General features: G+C 36.2%; 1 protein-coding gene across 1 annotated transcript in view; it reads left to right on the top strand.

Annotated features, from left to right (window-relative positions):
* ANGPT1 (angiopoietin 1) overlaps nucleotides 1-19,820 on the top strand; it is a 301,739-nt gene that overhangs the window by 243,510 nt on the left and 38,409 nt on the right. The window contains exons 6-7 of the mRNA XM_025265176.2: nucleotides 2,849-2,950; nucleotides 13,395-13,561. Coding sequence (XP_025120961.1) covers nucleotides 2,849-2,950; nucleotides 13,395-13,561 — 269 coding nt within the window. The remainder of the gene's footprint in view (nucleotides 1-2,848; nucleotides 2,951-13,394; nucleotides 13,562-19,820) is intronic.

Below are 19,820 nucleotides of genomic sequence, written 5' to 3'. Positions count from 1 at the left end.
TTTTCAAAACTTTTTAAGTGCATAGAATTTTAATAACATAGGTAATAGTGACAAAAAAAAAAAAAAAAACACTGTAAAGAACAGTTTTCTCTACACACTATATAGTTGTGGTTATTCCTTTCCCTGAATGTGTAAATGGACTTCATAGGTTTACAAGCACATTTTGGCAAACTTTCAGGCAATCAGTGTCCATTAGCAAATCAAAATCTGGGAAAAAAATCTAAATTAACCAGTCAAGCAGGGTAAAATTTAATTAAAATACAAGTGACATTAGTTTCCTCTAAGAAAATATTTCCTTGACATTTTCACTTACTCTTATCTGTTTTACCAGTAGAGTTCCACTTGGGCTGCTATGTCGAATCTCCAACAATGTCCTCTGTAAAATGAGCCATCTGGATTTTATTCAAAAATCCTGCAGTTTCTCTCTTCAAGATCACTAATGGCTCCTTCATTTTAAATTTAAGTGTGTATTTTCTTAATCTTTATTTATCTTGACTTCTCTGGAATATTTGACTAAGTTGATCACTCCCCAAACTTGAAATCCATCCCCAACTTTCATTGCATTCCATTAATCAAGTTTTCCTGTTTTATCTTTCCTTATTGCATCTCTAGTTAGTTATTCAACAAATATTCATTTAGTGCCTACTATAGCTAGGCACTGCTCTAGACACTAGGGACAGTAGCAAATAAAATGAATTTCCTACCTACCTAACGATTATTGATGTCTGTTTTTTTCTCCATCAGTTGTTCACCAAAGCCCATTCTTGGGCCATCACCCCTCCCCATATCTGTTTCCACTAATTTTTTTTTAACTTCTTTAGAAATCTGTCTTTATGCCATCAACTGCTGCTTTAAAGATTACCCTCAGTATGATTTAGAACAAGGGATTCAAATCCTAAATTCAGTACTTGTTTTATTAATAATAACCATTGATAAGTTCTTGAAATACTTGAAGTCTGAGATTTTTCATTTGCAAAATGGACATAATAATCATACCTACATTGTAGGGCTGTTGTGAGATAAATTGGAAAATGCAGTAAAGTGTTTGAATTATTTAGCATTTAAAAGGCATTCTATTGTTATGACTATTTCTTTCTTAGTTCCTCATTCTCTTATCCTTATTCTTATTCATTCTTGATCTGCCTATAATTATATCATCTCTAATCAATAAACTCCCCCTTTCGGATGACTGTGCTCTCCTAAACATTAGGTTTCCAAAACCATGGTCATTTCTTTTTTCACGTTAGCTCTATTCCTTAAATTTCTCATTTAGATTGCTGACTCTATTATTCCTCAGGTCACTGGAGTTGAAAATTGTGAATTCTTACATCTTCTTATTTCTATGGGAGCAATCACTATTTAAACTTTTATGTGTTTTGATGATATGATCCATATTTTGTTCATCAAAATATCACCAGTTGTATCATAGACTCAGTGCCCCAAAATGCTTGTGGGGTGAAAAAATTGAATTAGAATTAAGAAAGACAAAAGACTAGATAGAGATTATGTTGAGGACAAAGAGCAGGTGCATAGAAGCGAAGGGATTAGTAGAACTTTAAGATAGGGAGGGGGATTTCAAATTTGTAATCTTGGAGGGAGTCAGTTCCTCGTGATGACGAGTGCATACTGATGGGCGGCTGTTGTCAAGTTAGAGTAAGAGTCCACAGGAGAGCATTCTGCCTATTTTCATATGCTTACAGTTAAGTATGTATTTCATAGTTCCCTTTACTCCGAGGAAATACATGGACAATTTGTCCTTTGAATGACAGTTCTTGCCAATGTTTTCATACCCTTTTGCCATTTGTGCTCAAAATTTAATGCCTCAGGGAAAACACTTGAGGTTTTTTCCTTTAATCAGGCTCTATGCCCACACAGCCTGCCTGCTGCTGTTGCCTCATATCTACACCTTTAGCCAGCTTCCAAATTGCATTAGTAGGAATGATTGCCAGGGGAATGATGCTCCTCATTGCTGAGCCCTTGAATAATCAAGCTGCCACATTCATGCTTCATCAATTACAGTGATTGCTCTCTAAAGATAATCCTATTACAGATATGTTTCTCTCCTTGGTGGGCTCTGGGGGAAATGAATCCATTTCTAAATAAATACCATTATATTTAGAATAATTGAAATAAGCATAAGTCTCTGAAAGATTTGAATAACTTTTCCACATGCAAAAGAAAAGCTTCTCACAGTCAGAAGGAATATAGTATGTCATGTTCTCCTTGTATTGTTCATGATGAAAATTCAAGCAAATAATGTGTTCTCCATATGCTGGGGACCAAATTTTGCCTCTAATGTTATACTGAACTGTCAAGAATAATTATTGTAGTATATGAGTGTATAGGAGTAAATATGCAATGAAATGTGTAATACTAAATATATGTGATTTTTAAAACACCATTTTTCCAAAACCTTTACTATTGGTATATTGTAATTTAATAAATTAAAGATAAAAATTCCAAATCCTATGTTTTAGCAGTAAAATGGTATGTAATTTTGGAAACTTTAGTAACATTTTAAAAAATTGATTATACACAGTGCCTATTGCCATTTAAGACAAATTTTTAAAAATAATTTTTATAGTCTGTGACTGAGAGAGAGAGAGTTTTCAGCTGACTGATTCAAAACTTTACAAGTAATTTATGCACATTTGATGGAATTTAATCAGAAACAACTTGGATATAGGAAGAAATAGCCAATAAAATATCTAAATTAATATTTTCAACTTGGCAACTTTTCATCATTTTTTTCTATAAGGCTATCCCCTATTTCTGTTTTGAAACATATATGATACCTGTTTCTTTAAATTAGACATAATTTTCACTTGGCTTTATGTTTCTTTGTCAGGTATTTTGCAATATGGATCTCAACGGGGGAGGTTGGACTGTAATACAGCATCGTGAAGATGGAAGTCTAGATTTCCAAAGAGGTTGGAAAGAATATAAAATGGTAAGTTGGAAGAATTTACATAGTTTTTGACATTTTATAGTGAGCTTTTCTTCACTACACTATGTGAGAAGCCCTTGTATTTTTAGATGTCTTTAAAAAAATAAAATGATACATTCCTGACATTATTCTCATTAAACACAAAGCACTCATAAATCTTTTTCAATAAATGATTTCCATGTGTACATCAGAAAGAAAAATATATTACTGAAATTATTTAGCAAACTATTATATATTGTCTGAATTTGTTCCTGATTGAATGAGGGTGGAGGAAGCTGGAATTTGGACCCAGTCTGGGATACATGATCCAGGACAAGAGAAGTGTATAGAGCTGTGGGCTGTGGAGCAGAACTGGTGGGCACCATCAATGACTTCACTCGAGTGGCTGGCAATTTGTTGCTGGCTATGGACTGAAAACTCCTCCAATGTGGCTAGGGTGGGCTTCCCCCAGTATAGTGATCCAGGGTCATCAGATTTATTATGTGGCAGTTGACATCCTTTGAGCACAAAAATAGAAGCTTCCAGGTCTTTTAAGATTTATTAAACCCAGAAATGGCATGTCACTTCTACTGTATTCTTTTAGTTAAAGTTGATGACAGGACCAGTCCAGATTCAAAGTAAGACAAGTACACAAGGTTTTGAACTGCGAGATGTGATTGAGGTCTCCAGAATAACAGTAGATAACATCATTACCATCATCACCATCATCATAGCTACCCTTTCAGTATTCTTATGTACAAGTCTCATACATAAATTCTTATCTAATTTTTATATCAAATGTATTAGTTAATACTGTCCCCATTTTAAGAGGAAACTGAGCAAGTTGGGAGATCAATTTTCCCAAGATAATACAGTAGATGGTTGAAATAATCCATAATCCAATAATCACGTAGTGCCTACAATATTAACTGTTAAAATCTGCTGACAAATTATCAAGAAACAGTAATGGAAGAGGATTTCCTTTTGCAAACTAATCTCATCTTTTACATCTGAATGTTCCAGGTAGTTCTTGTCTTGACAAATTTTTGACAAATTCTCCTCTCAGAAAGTAAAGAAAGAGATAAAGAGAAATACTGTACTAACCTAAGTTCTGCCTTGATATTTATGTTGCTGCTGCTGCTGCTGCTAAGTCGCTTCAGTCGTGTCCGACTCTGTGCGACCCCATAGACGGCAGCCCACCAGGCTCCTCCGTCCCTGGGATTCTCCAGGCAAGAACACTGGCGTGGGTTGCCATTTCCTTCTCCGATATTCATGTTGAAAATGTTTAAAAACAGTGGTTTGCTTGTCAACATTGCAGTTTACCCATTAGTAGGTTAGTAATTGACCAAACATCAGTAAACGAAGGGTTTTAAGAAATGAAGGAAAGTGTCTACTGGTGTCTCTTTATCTACAGTATTTTTTATCAGATTTAATGCTGGAAGTAAGTTAATAAAGTTTGGAGTTACACAAAGTTGGGATCTTGATATCTTCAATAATCCATAAACTCAAAATAGAAATGTAGGCTAAAGCCAACAAGATAGAGTTCTACAAAGATAAATGTGAAGTCTTTCAACCTAGACCAAAAATATACAAGATTAACTGTGAGAACTTAGAATAAAGATGATGTTACTGAGCAAGGGCTAAAGAAGCCAATACTATGGCACAGGCTTTTGAAAAAAGAAAGAGCTTTCATTTTGAGGTAAACTAGAAAGGAGCCAGGAGGCAAGGCTGTCAAATCTGTCTCCACAATCCAGAGACCACGGTGAAATTTAAATGACTAGGGGAATGTCATACTTACGGATGAATTGGCTAGTCTTGAATCAGTCCATACAAGCTGCAGAACCCAGGTTTTATTTATTAAAAGATTTCTTGTTTTGTGAAGTCCTCCAGAGGCAACATTTCAATTCTTTGGTTCTGTAGATTGAGTGTTCTTGGTTCTGGAGTCACCCTGGAGACATGGCCTCTTGTCTGCACATGCACAGTTCTAGTCATCACTCTGCCACTTGAAAGTAGAGTGATTTTTAGCAAATCATTTAACCCACACCTTAAGTTTCTCACTTGTTAGGAGGGGATATTGCTAATAGTACCTCACTTGCCTTGCCGGGGGTATTGTGAGAATTAGCTATAAGTAAAGCACTTGGCACATTGAATTGTCAGTAAACTGTAGGTATTATTATTATCCAAGATTAAAACATCAAAAACTACAAATGTTTTCTTAACTCTGGCAAAAATATTATTTGGCAGGTGATCTTAAGTCATGATTATTTTCACTACTAAAATAAGTTTTGAAGATGTTATCTGAGAATTAGACTATAGCTGTAGATTCTGGCAAGTCTGAAATACATTATTATTAATACTAATAATAAAAGAAAATTTAATATAAAGTTGTCATCACAGTGACTTTCCAAAATGGTGATGTACTAGCTGTAATCATCTGCTGCCTTGGCAAACTAGGTATATTAAGTAAGAAAGATTGACATATGAAGGACGTCATTGATTCATGTCTTATAAGCATTTGTCAAATGTATATATTTAAGCAAGTTTTTTTTTATTGTTGGAATGGGGCTGAATTATTCTTTAATCATAGCTTTTGTGAAGTTTTCTCCTCTCCCTTTTTCAGGGGAGTTAGAACCAGGGATGGGGGAGCCTGGTGGGCTGCCGTCTATGGGGTCGCACAGAGTCGGACACGACTGAAGCGACTTAGCAGCAGCAGCAGCAGCAGCAGAAAGACTATCTTTTATTCAAACTAGAACAATTTAACAGCTTAGTGTCGATTCTAAACAGTCAGAAATGAGATAAACTCTAAAATTTTGAAACATTTTGGCAAAAATGAGTCTGATGACTTTTTTTGTTTTGTTTTAATTAAAAAAAAAAAAGAGCTGTGATACAATACACAATGGAATATTACTCAGCCATTAAAAAGAATACATTTAAATCAGTTCTAATGAGGTGGATGAAACAGGAGCCTAAGAAAAACACCAATACAGTATACTAACGTGTATATATGGAATTTAGAAAGATGGTAACTATAACCCTATATGCAATATAGCAAAAGAGACACAAATGTATAGAACAGTCCTTTGGACTCTGTGGGAGACAGTGCTGGTGGGATGATTTGAGAGAAGAGCATTGAAACATGTATATTATCACATGTGAAACAGAGCACCAGTCCAGGTTCGTTGCATGATACAGGGTGCTCAGGGCTGGTGCACTGGGATGACCCAGAGGGATGGGATAGGGAGGGAGGTGGAAGGGGGCTCAGGATGGGGAACACGTGTACACCCATGGCTGATTTATGTCAATGTATGGCAAAAACATTACAATATTGTAAAGTAATTAGCCTCCAATTAGAATAAATTAATTAAATAAAAAAATAAATGAAAATTAAAAAAAACACAATTTATCATATATTATAATTTGGTTAACTGTCACCAAAACACATGGTATAAAGTGTTTCAGTTATTTCCTCCAGAGCTTTTCTTTCACCTGCAGACAAAGCAACATGACTCCACAAAGAATGAGCATAGACTCCTTATGCCAACTCTTATCAGTCACACCCACTTCTGCTCCCTGAATCAGAACCGGCTGCTACATCCTTTGGGAAAGAGAACTTGACATGTACCAGTTACTCCTTAATCTTCACTGTTCTATTATATACAATAAGATGCTTCACTTCTTTCTCAAGCACTGACTGTGAACTAAAGTTTCATCCCTCCTTCCTTTCTGCCTTTCCTCTCTCCTTCCCTTGTAACTGGTTGATATCTGTGGGCTGACTCTTGCTTCATAAGGTCTCCACAACAATAAGTTAAAATTGTGAACACATGAAGTTACAAATATATAATTATTATTTTTAAACCTCTCTCACCATGGAAGACTTGCAGTTTAATTGATTCTTAATGTTGGCTTTAAGACTACAAAATCTTTTACCTAAGCTTTGTTTTCACTTAAAACTTCCTTATGAGGAGATTCAGCAAAATCTGGTTTATGGATTTGTAAAGATGTTTGCCAAGGGGGAAGTCTGGAGTGGGCTCTTTTAATGAGGCACTTAGGGAACAACATTAACTCCTTCAAGCCATGAGAATACCGTTTAGTGGCCTATAGCAATAACACTTATCAGCAGTACTTTTGCATATACAGCCCAATCAAGCTAGGCATTCCAAACCGTACCCCAGTGGCCTAACTTTATAGAAGGTAGTGACTAATGCCCTGGAGACAACCTGTCTTTGTATTGAAAACATTTAGCTCCATAAACAGAGCTTCCTATTTACACAAATATTTCATTCTGAGTACCATACCTTTTGGGAGTTCTTTGTTTCTGGAAAGAAATTAAGAGCACATTTTCAACTTCATTTTATCATATTCACATTAAAAGGAGAAAAATATATATCAGAAATTTAAAATGCTGAAATATTCATCTTTTGATCTTTCTTAGGCTATCTCAGTAGTTAGAGGAGATGCACAATTGAATTGTATATTAAGCACCTTTGGAAAGCCACAACTCAGTAACCCTGACTTCTTATTTGTTTTCTTTGATCATTTTATGAAAAGAGATGAAACCTACAGGGTACATAGACTGTGTCTGGTTTCAGTTGTGTTTCAGCCATAAAAAGTCAACACTTCCTATGAGTATTATCAGACAAAACAAAGTATCAGAGACAATTATTTCATCAACTTGGAAAAATACGAATCAAAACTGAACATTTTTGCAAATTTTGGCAAAAGCTAATGAATATTAATCTAGTCTCTGTGTGCTTTTTTTTTTTTTAAAGCAAAATGTGGTTTATAAGGCCAATTTAAAGTCAGCATTAATTTAAGCTAAATTCCAGGGCCTTTTGCCTTTTATTAAAGAGCTAAAGGAGAAATAAAATTGATAAACAATCTATCTGAATTATGATATCAGAATCATAATATGTGATTTTTTAAATTATGTTATTATGATTGGCAGGGTATGGTATAGCATCCTTGGATTTTATTTATAAAAAAAGAACAAGTTCTGTTTTTATTACTATTGTTTATTCAAAGGACTTACTGCTTTTTCAGTGTCAACACTGAATTTTGTGTAAGACTTTACTTTCATTCTTATGACTGTTGCAAGCTATTTGGAGTAAAATATAAAACCTGTGGTAAACAGGTATTCAATAATATGTACATCTTTTTTTTTTTTTGCTTGTTTGTGCATTGTCCATCTCTGTATTTCCAAAAAAATATGAATTTTTTTCAAAGACACTCCCATAATATACAATCAACACTTAACTCCTAATATCTTCAATATAAAGATGAACTTTAGTTTTATGCCTGCTTTTTTTTTTCCCCCTATGTACCTCTTAGAGAATTTGATCTGGTTAATTTATTATTTCTCGTTTGCATTCAGAATAGGTATTCTACATTATAATCCTATGGATCTCCACCTTTAGTACACCGCATACTCACCTGAGGAACTTTTAAATGCATAGATCTCTAAGACTGCCCCAGACATACTAAGTTGGAACCTCCAGATGGGAATCAACCAAATCATCTATATTTTGAAAAAGCTCCACAGCTATTTCTGATAGGCACTGCCAGTTGAAAACAAATGTCAGAACTATCAAGTTATTAGCATGGGTTTAAGATCTCAAAAATTTCTTTTGTAGATCCTAAAACTTATGAGATGTAGTGAGAAAGGAATTTAAAAAATAGAACCAAGGTAGAGTTAAAGAGGACAACTTCTCTTTAGCAGTAGGAAAGCAGAAACAAGAGTAAGAAGATAATCGGTAGACACAGACTATTGTTTGTGCCATAGCTTATCCCCTGTTGCCACCAGTTGGTTTAAACTTCTTATTTAATAATTAACTTCTTGGATTAAAACAACAGTACTCATTTGTATAAACCAATACTCAACTTATCATAAGAATACATTAGTTCCTAGCATCTGAAAACCATTTAAAGCATTGATTCAATATCTCCTTATTAAATTTCAGTCTAAGACAAGACCTAGGATTTCTCATATAGAGTGGAAGAGAACCTGCCTAATGCCAAGTAGCTTATAGTCTCTTGGAACAGAGGCAGATAATCAGAAAATTACTATATACTGTGATATATCCTCTAATTGTAATAGGAACTAGATTTTTGTTAAGTACTTCTCATGCATCAACACTGAGATAAATGCTTTGAGTATATTATCTCACTTCTTTCTCACAACATTATATGCGGAAATATTTTAAATCCTTATTTTGCATATAAGGAAACTAAGACTCAAAAATAAGAGCAAGTATGTGGCTGAGCAAGACTTCCAATTGGAGCCAGAGGTAGGGAGTAGAATTTGTTTAATCGAAGCTGTCTTTGTGACTAAGTGTCAGATTCATGGTTGCCTAACAAACTATCCAATAGACAGTTTACTAAATTAGGAATCCATTTTCCCTTCTTTCTTGAATTTTTTCATCTTTTGTTTCTGCATCATTGCACTTAGCTATTAGAAGGTTTCCTCCTACACTCTCTCTCTAACAGGGAGATTGATTGTGTCTAACACATTGATTCCTTGCAGCCAATAGAGCATATATTTAGAAAGTTTTCCGGAAAGGTGCGTGAAATAAAATTTTGTTTTATCAAAGCAAATTTCATTGCTTTTTCTTCAGTTGTTTCTTCCTCTATCTTCATTCACAAAAAGCAAACTGTTTAGAAATGGTTATTAGCCTCCACTTAGAGGGGTACAAGCTTGCATGCCAAGCTGGGAACGAAGACACATGGAGGAATTACACAAATGTTCTTCCTTTTCGGAGGCTTGCTGGAGATCACTGTGCTTTTCCCTAGGAAGGCTGGAGAGCTTTTATATCCTTGCAACTGCATGGAAGTGTTTGACCTAAAACTTCACACTTCATCATCCCCACCTTCCTTATTCACATTTAGTATAATTACTGAATCTCTTCTAACTGACCACACAAAAGAGGGAATCCTCAAGTGGCTATAGAGTTTTTTCATGTCTGAGCTGAAAAGAAATGCAAGGAGAATTCCAGCTGTCTTCTTTTCCTTCCCAGTGGCTTCTGCAACTGAGAATGTGCTAATTTTCAGTCCCCTGTAACTTTCTGCTTTGCTTACTCATTGAAGAAGGTCAATTTCACTCTTCTCCACGGTATATAGCACCAGTTGTCCTAGGAATGTGTAAAATTCTTAGCACATTTTAAATTAAGATTTCCTGCCACTGTGGAACTCTTGCAACCTGTGACTTGAGCATCTTAAGAACAGAGAAAAAGGAGACCCTAGAGTATGGACTTCAATAGATCCCACATCTGTACTCTGGGCTACAGGGAGATGATCTTAGGGGATGCATGTACCCACTGCAATTTGGACAAAAGGTGTTTAGTTAATCAAAAACTAATTTAAATTGAGATACATATATGCAACTAAGTTAAAAGTGTACATATATATATATATGCTAATACATTTCATTGAAAATACATTCATTTGCCCACATTTTTAAAATAGAGGCTCAAAGCTTACAATTCTAAATTAGAGATTCTTTCACAAAACTTTCCCATAATCAAATGCATCAAATATTTAGTTTCTGTTTTTGTTTTTTTAAAAACTAGAGCAAGTAAGGCATATAAAAAGCAATGTACGTTAAAAGTCCTCTAAAGTTTTATTATTTTCCTCAGTCTTTTAGGATTGTTGCAACAACTTATAGTTCAAAAGAATTTTTAGTGATTTGCTTTCATAGAGCAAATCTAAACATCTAAATTAGTTTTTACCAAAAACAAAACAAAATTCCTCTTTCCTGACTAATATTTAACTTATTTACATAACGTTATAAATCTTATCATTGCCATAAGAGAACTGGCATCAATGAGTTTGAGACCAAACACAATTGGTCTTTGGTAAGTGACTCAGTTGGCAGATGGGAGTGCACAACTGTGTTTAATACTGTTAGTGTACTCTGGGTATTAATATACTTTAAAGAGGAAATGAAAAGTACTGCTTCATGTAAGTTGGTTAAAGGAGAATTCATTAAAGAGCATTTCTACTATAGTTGTAATTCTGTAAAGTTGATATACATTAAATTTTTAAATAAATAAATATTTTTCAAATTCTATCCTCTGTATTGAGGAAATAAGAATTGCTGCATGAAACAGGGCACCCAAAGTTGATGCTCTGGGACAACTCAGAGGGATGGTGTGGGGAGCGAGGTGGGAGGAGGGTTCAGGATGGTGGGACACATGTATACCCTTGGCTGATTCATATTGATGTATGGCAAAAAACACTACAGTATTGTAAAGTAATTAGCCTCCCATTAAAATAAATAAATTACTTTTTTTAAAAAAAGAATTGCTGTGATTTTTCAGTACTTTCCTCATTCTTATTCGTACAGATAGAATAAGACCCTTTATTAGTGAATACCTAGGTGAACCAAGGGAGAAGGCAATGGCACCCCAACCCAGTACTCTTGCCTGGAAAATCCCGTGGACGGAGGAGCCTGGTAGGCTGCAGTCCATGGGGTCGCTAAGAGTCAGACACAACTGAGCGACTTCACTTTCACTTTTCACTTTCATGCATTGGAGAAGGAAATGGCAACCCACTCCAGTGTTCTTGCCTGGAGAATCCCATGGACGGAGAAGCCTGGTAGGCTGCAGTCCATGGGGTCGCACAGAGTCAGACACGACTGAAGTGACTTAGCAGCAGCAGCAGGTGAACCAGAATGTTTCTTTCTGCAACATCAAAGTATATCATGTGATTACTAGACACCTCCAAGTTTTCCAAGTATCAAAGTGCACAAGATAAATGGAAAGTTTCTTCATATTCAGATTTAGGGACTGGTCTCAGACACTTTGATTCAGGTTGGAGCCTGCCAGGAATATTTGTTTTCAACTAGTGCTCCAGTGATTATGATTCAGTTGGGCACTTTAAGAAACACCCTTGAGATTCAACCAAATTCTACAAGAGCTAAGTTTAAAGGTCATTTTTCTGAATTCAATTGCAGAATACTATAGTCTTTTGTTTTCTTCCTTCCTGCCTTTCTTCCATTTTCTTTGAACTTCAGTAAAGCATATGGAGTGCCCAGTGTATGCCAGCATTCTACAAGTCTTTGAGGATTCACAAATACAACACAACTTCTGTCCTCAAGGAGTTCATAGTCTGGCCGATAAAACACGTAAATCAGGAATTATACTGAATTTCAAGTTTTACCAAGGGATACTTTCTGAGGCAGTTGTGAATACCCAAAATCTAGAGCACTGGTAATCTCCTGCTGCTGCTGCTGTCACTTCAGCCGTGTCCGACTCTGGGCGACCCCATAGACGGCAGCCCGCCAGGCTCCCCCGTCCCTGGGATTCTCCAGGCAAGAACACTGGAGTAGGTTGCCATTTCCTTCTCCAATGCATGCAAGTGAAAAGTGAAAGTGAAGTCGCTCAGTCGTGTCGAACCCTCAGTGACCCCATGTACTGCAGCCTTCCAGGCTCCTCCATCCATGGGATTTTCCAGGCAAGAGTACTGGAGTGGGGTGCCATTGCCTTCTCCGTGTAATCTCCTAGGGTTTTTAATTTTCCTATCACTAACATAACCAGCATTAAAAGTTAGCTTTCTTTTATGTACTACTTCTTTTATCCCACACACAAAACTGTTTTGAACACTTAGTCCATGGTGTCGCGAGGAGTCAGACACGACTGAGCGACTTCACTCTCACTTTTCACTTGCATGCATTGGAGAAGGAAATGGCAACCCACTCCAGTGTTCTTGCCTGGAGAATCCCAGGGACGGGGGAGCCTGGTGGGCTGCCGTCTATGGGGTCGCACAGAGTCAGACACGACTGAAGCGACTTAGCAGCAGCAGCGGCAGCAATGACTGGGACTGCCTTAAGAGAGCAGAGGAAACTTGTTGAGATTCAGGGTTGGAGCCTCCAGCTAGATTCCCTCACTAGCTCGTAAGTATCAGCCTTCTACCTCCAAATCCTGATCCATGGGTGTGACATATTTAAGTGACTGAAGTCCTGGATTTACCTATTTGCTTATTATTACTTGAAAATGTTAAAAGCTATAGAAGTTAAGGGTCTAGTAATCTGTTTGTTACTATCTAACATAATTTGACTATGAATAATAGTATCATAAAACAATAATAGTATTGTTAAATAACTTCTGATGATACTCATTGAAAAATGTTTAAACTATGTTGAAAATATTCCATTAACTAGTATGTAACCATTTTCAAAAGCAAGTTGTGATTGGGAAGCATTTACTGGTTAAACCTATTAACCAGATTCATTTAATTGAAAAAAATCTCATCTACACAGATTTGAATATCATATTTTTACTGTATTAAGAATTACTGTAATGAGCCTTGGAGAGGAACATAGCAGAAAAATACTGAGTGAGTAACTGAAGAAAGTGTATAAAAATATGAAAGAACCATCTTTTAAAGAATATTTTATTATTGTTTAGAACATAATATTAAACTTGAAAAGATCTTCTCTGTGAATTAACAACTGCATCTCTGTCTTCTTTGGCAGGGTTTTGGAAATCCCTCTGGTGAATATTGGTTGGGGAACGAGTTTATTTTTGCCATAACCAGTCAGAGGCAGTACACTCTAAGAATTGAGTTATTGGACTGGGAAGGAAACCGAGCCTATTCACAGTACGACAGATTCCACATAGGAAATGAAAAGCAGAACTACAGGTAAATCCTTCTTGGGTGTGGTGTTCAACTGCCTCGTGCCTAGTCATTTAAGAGTTTTAATGCAAAAGTGTGGAAAATAAAGAAATGATCCTTCCAAATGAAAATCAGTCTGTTTTGGCCTATGACAGAGAGATACCAAAAGCCCTGTAAAGTCGTGTTCAAAACTTTAAATTTCAGTTTTCACAGACTGATTATTTTGATGTTGGCTCAAATTCTAAAGATAGGGAATTAATTCTAGTGTGATATTATTGTTTTTATTTTCATTATTGCTATCATTGTTATGAAGGTGCAGTGAATTCATACATATAAAACCGATGACAGAGAATTGACTCACACTCAGGGGCTTGAAATAAATACTGTTTTCTACCAGATTTTTTACTTGCACTTTCCTCATTTACCTTTCTTAAATTATTTTTTATATTATCTTGAAGGTGACAAAAGAGGGATAAAATTTTATGTTTGAGTGATTTACATGAAAAATAAGGTGAGGCATAATTTAGAATTTTTTGGTCAAAATGTGAAAGACAGAAGTAACTCCAAGTAATAACATCAATATACACAACATGTTGTGTTTTTTATATCATTGCAGATATAAAGATAGACAGACTATATCCTTAATTGTTAATATCTCAGGTATTCTTTTTTTTTCAATGAGCAGCTTGTACACTAGAAAAAAATCGCTAAGCAAGTAACACAGGGCAGTAAATTTATTTCACAAACACTGCATTGCTTCTATCTTCTAGGAACGCTACTAGGCACTGGCAAATTTGCGGACAGTGATGAAATCACTAGTCTCCCAGACCTCACAGTTTATCTTTGTTACAAATTAGGTCACTAAATAACTGGTTGGCCTTCCTTGAGAACAGGAAGTAAATTTCAGTTGCTTTCATATCACTACCCATAAAGGCAATACTTGGCACATAGCAGGTCCTTAATGATTACGTGTGACTCAGTTCTGTAAATTAGATAAACAGTAAATTAGAGTTGCAGTGATTTTAAACTCTTGATATTGTGGCTACTCTACCCTGGTCTTGGAAACACAAGTGTATACTTTAAAGGGTTGGCACACTGCTTCAAGCAAAATGCAGTGACAGCTACCAAGACCTGATGCTTGTATTCCAACCTGTGTGGCCATCTCCTCATAGTTCAACTGTTTCTGCTGCTTGTTTATATTTCCGAGACATACCATCCTTCAAGAGTTTAAATCTATAGCTTTTATGAATGCATCTCATTTTATTTTAATGGATTAAATGGGATTGAATCCTTGGAGACATAATAATCATTTTCTTAACAAACAGTGATGATATCACTACAACAGAAGATGTGAAATCAATCCAAGGAGTTGATAGTCTCATGGTGGGGACTGAGGGTGTGCATATGGCAACTCAAGAAACAAAAGAAAAGACATTTATAAAATCCAATGGAGTGTGAGAAGAAATGTTTCCAAGGAGGTCAATATTTTGAGAGTTTTATAACAAGAAAAACCACTGTAAAACATCAGGGATACTCTTGTGTAAATGTTTTGAGTTGAAACTTGAAACTATATCAAACTTGGCTAATGTCAGACAGACTGACAATAGGACTAGCAAATAATTAGTCTAGTCTTTTTCTAGGCTCCTGAAGAATTTGCTTTGGTTCTTTTCCAAAACATCTCTCAGTTTGTGTGTGTGTGTGTATGTATGTGAGCATGCTTATGAGGGTGGGGTGGTATTAAGGGTACAGGTTTAGGAGTGTTGGAGGCCTCTGAAGTAGGCTTCAGGATGCATAGTATGATTGTCATTCTGGCATCTGCTTGAGGAAGGCAATCTTGTCTCCTCTTCCATGGGATTGATGCTCCTCACTGAGCATCTTTGTAATTTTGACCCAAATGATGCAGATCTGTGATCAGAAAGCTAAAGTAAGCTGTGCACTCTGAGATCTTCATTTTGTCCCTTGAGAGAATTGTGAACCTTGAGAATCAGAATTACAAATCCAGAAGGAACTTCATCATTCAATTCCAAACCTTTGGTTTTAAAGAAAACAAAGCTGAGGTTCAGAAATCTACAGTATTTTTGCCCAAGGAAGGAGAAAGACTTAAACATGGGATATTTGAATCCTGCTGGTTCTGTGTAATTTTCACTCTGTAATGCTACTAGAATAAAGCTGGTGGCTCTGGCCCTCTTTCCTGCCAAGACTGAGCAGAAAACAGATCTGTAATCATCACCTTCTTATGCAGTTAAATATTAAGATTCACATTGGCATCAATTGAGAAATTAATGCTCATTAAAACATAATGCCTGTTCTGGTGAAAGCTTAGTTGAAATAAGCGCAATATAAACTGGCGTTATTATTCACTCTTTTAAAGAAAATCAAACAGAAGCTTGAAAAGAGAACCTCTCCACCTGTCTCCTCACTCATGCCCTGCACTGATTCTCCAAGTCCAGTAACACCACGGGTGGCCTCAAGTTGGGACTCCAGATGTCCAGCTTTGCTTCTGTGCTTGTTTCTCTTCTCTCTCAATTAGAATGCCTCGCTGTGATAAATTCTTAAAGGAATTAATGCACTTATATATAAGTATTTTATAATTTATTAAATTATTTTCAGTACTATAATCATTTAATCCTTACAATGAATTTTGAGCCAGGTACTATTAGATACATATAAAGATGAAGAAACTTGGATGAGGCTTTGGAAAATTGACCTGCTCAAATTCAACTAAATTTCAACTAAAATCAAAACTATGAAATTCATGATAGGTTTTTGTTTTCTATTTTTACATTTTCTATATTTATTCCTCTTTGAAATTAAATTCAGAAATTTTTGAGTTTTCTTTTTTAAAGTATTTTATCTTAATAGTAATTGTTATTTGGAAAATTCTTATAATAGTTGTGGTCATACTGTATAAACCAAAAAAAAAAAAAATGGTTTAAATGTCTTTCTCATACTCTAGACATTTACTCTAGATTAAAAGTAAATGTGAATAGATTGATGAGCTTACAAATGTACATGTAATACACGTATTTTTCTTTTATCCTCCAAGGAAAATTCAATCTCAGATAGAAAATAAAATCTATAGAACCCAGGAGAATATAAATAAGAAAAAACAATAATGTGAGAGTGTTGTGATAGATACATCATGTGAAATAACACACAATCAACATGAAATTATTAAATACTTCCTCTGGAGAGGTAGTATTATGTAGATCTTGTCATGCAACACCCAGACTATTATAAAGCCTTCCTGCCTCCAGTCTTGATTCTCTCAAATATACTTTCCAAGCTATTATTAAGATTTTTTCTGAAAGATAATCTGACTTGGTCTCTGCCATCCTTCACATATTTCAACAATGTTCAGATATCTACAGGTAAAGTTTGCCACCTAAAACTCATCATGACTTGATCCTAGCTACTTATTCAGCTATTACTGCCATGCTGCCCTGCACAGATAACCCCTCATTGTGAATATGGTCCAGAAACTACTTGCAATTTCTCTTAACCATCCATGCCTCTTCTTAAGTTTTCTTTTTAAAAATATTTTATCTTAATAAAAATTTAATTTTGAAAGTTCTTGTAATAGTTGTGGCCACACTGTATAAACCAAAAAAGAATTTTAAATAGATCGTCCTCATGCTCTAGATACATACTGATTAAAAGGAATTCTATATCCTTACCCTATACACATGAATCCAACTTTGGATGCATCTTCTAAACCTTTAAGACTTTCCTTTATTCCAGGAGGTCTTCTGTGACACCTGTTAGAGTGTAATCTGTGATGTGCTCACCTATGGCTCCCCTTGGAAGCACTCCTTCTCCCACCTGCTGGGAATATTGCACCCTAACAGCTTGTAGCCAGGGTCCCCTGAGTATGCCTGTGTGTGGCTGAAGAAAGTCATATCATTCAAGGTCACCGCTCCTTTCTACAGACAGATTGCATCCAGGGAGTCAGTACAGGACTATATTAAAGACTACGTGCCCTAATTCGGGACAGTTCTGAGGGACTATCCAGGGCTTTCACTTGAAATTAGCTGATATGGTCACTGTGACTGCATGTGAGCCCGGCTTCTCCTTCTGCTTAGTACAGCTTTCTTCAGTCTGCACAGGAATCAGTCCTAAAATCATTCCTATGACTCTCCCTACACTGATTTCCCAGAGAAGTGCAATGTCACCCTCATTCTCAGGTCAGTTTGGATGCTTTGTGGTCCCAAACAAAGATTCATAACAATCTGTAAATATCCACAAATCTGACTGCCAACCTGCCAGTGCAGGAGATGTGGGCTTGATCCTTGGGTTTGGAAGATCCCTGGAGAATGAAATGGCTACCCACTCTAGTATTCTTGCCTGAAAAATTCCATGAACAAAGGAGCCTAGAGGGCTCCAGTTCATGGCATCGCAAAAGAGTTGGACACAAATTAGCGACTAAATAACAAACAATCCACATTTTTTAAAAAATGGTTTTTACAGTCTAGAAACTTAGAAATTAGTGGGAAAAATCATACACATGACTTAGAAATTAGTGGGGAAGATCATACAAATTGTGAGATAACCACATAACAATGTTTATGATCTTTCCCACTAATTTCTAAGTTTCTAGCCTATAGAAACCATTTTTTTCAATATTGAAGATGTATACCTAAGCCAGCCATATTATTACTAACAATTAATAGTTGTTATTTGCTGAATATACACTATACACCAGGCACCTTGTTTTACATAAGAAAATTGAAGTACGATACTTCACACAAGGTCACAGGTACTAATAATGTCACAATTTGAGCTTTGATCTTATAACTACCCACCATATGGCCATGCCTTTATAAAGGGAAATGCATCAGTTAGTTTCTGGAATTAAATACACTCAAATAACATATTCTAAGAGATAAAATATGTTTCTTCTAACCCCATTTCTGTCTTCAATAATCTGAATGTTGTGGACACATTATCTCATTGCTCAATTTTCCATCCTATAAATTATTTATAAAGCTCCTTGCAGCTCAAATTTATTCACTAGAATAAAATCACCTTTATGTATACATTTATTTTTTACTTTTCTCACCTTTAATTCTTTGATAAATGATTACATTTTGATCTCACTAAAAAAAAAAATACTTCAGTAAGATTTTTTATCAGCTTAGGGCTTACAGTAACCTTTTTCTTCTCATTAAAACTGTGCTGGGTTTTGCTGGTATGAATAGTCAATGGAGGAATACATGCTGAGGCTGAAGCTCCAGTACTTTGGCCACCTGATGCAAAGAGCTGACTCACTGGAAAAGACCCTGATACTGGGAAAGATTGAAGGCTAGGAGGAGAAACAACAGAGGACAAGATGGTTGGATGGCATCACCGACTCAACAGACATGAGTTTGAGCAAGCTCTGGGAGGTAGTGAAGGACAAGGAAACCTGGCGTGCTGCAGTCCATGGGGTCACAAACAGTCAGACGTGCCTGAGAGACTGAACAACAACAAATATTTGGAGTTAAAAAAAAAAATACATAGCCACCACCACATCGGATGCTGAAAAGAAATAAAAGTTTAATTGTGGGTTTAGGGATATACTATGATCTACCAGAAAGAGCTCTGGAGTTGTGTCTGACTCTTTGTGACCCCATGGACTATAAAGTCCATGGAATTCTCCAGGCCAGAATACTGGAGTGGGTAGACTTTCCCTTCTCCAAGGGATCTTCCCAACCCAGGGATCAAACCCAGGTCTCCTGTATTGAAGGCATATTCTTTAACAATGAGCCACAAGGGAAGCCTGGTGAAACTTAAATGGTGAAATCTGGCTTCATATCCATAAAGCCAACTTGGTTCCATCAGTCAGTGTTCAGTCAGGGAAACAAAAGCTTGATGAGTATTATGGAAATAGGGATTTATTTATACATATTACACCTTACACAAATATAAAATGAGTTTGGGAAGTGAAGTTCTGGAAGATGAAGGTGAATAATCAGAGGAAGGGTCAGTAACACATATACTTGAACCCCAGTGTGGTGGTGGAGAAGCTGGAGCCAGCAGGGAAATTTGAGAAATCAGGTACATCCAAAGTGGACCACAGCAGAAGAGATCTCAGAAAGCTGTAATGATGTCACCTGGGGCTGTGAGTCAAGCATCCAGTGGTGAGTCTGGACACATTCCTAGCATGGGGGGAGGCCAGCTGGATTCAGAGTAGAAAGAGGACAAGCTGAGAGCTGCTGGACACCTTTGACCCTGAGCATTACCATGTCTAATGCTAATCTGAGAGCTGGGCCATGCTTTACTTCCTGCTAATCTGCGAGCTGGACCA

The sequence above is a fragment of the Bubalus bubalis genome, chromosome 15, assembly GCF_019923935.1.
Source record: "Bubalus bubalis isolate 160015118507 breed Murrah chromosome 15, NDDB_SH_1, whole genome shotgun sequence".
NCBI lineage: Eukaryota > Metazoa > Chordata > Mammalia > Artiodactyla > Bovidae > Bubalus > Bubalus bubalis.
Note: the sequence above shows the minus strand (reverse complement) of the source record. Positions and strands in the feature narration are given on the sequence as shown.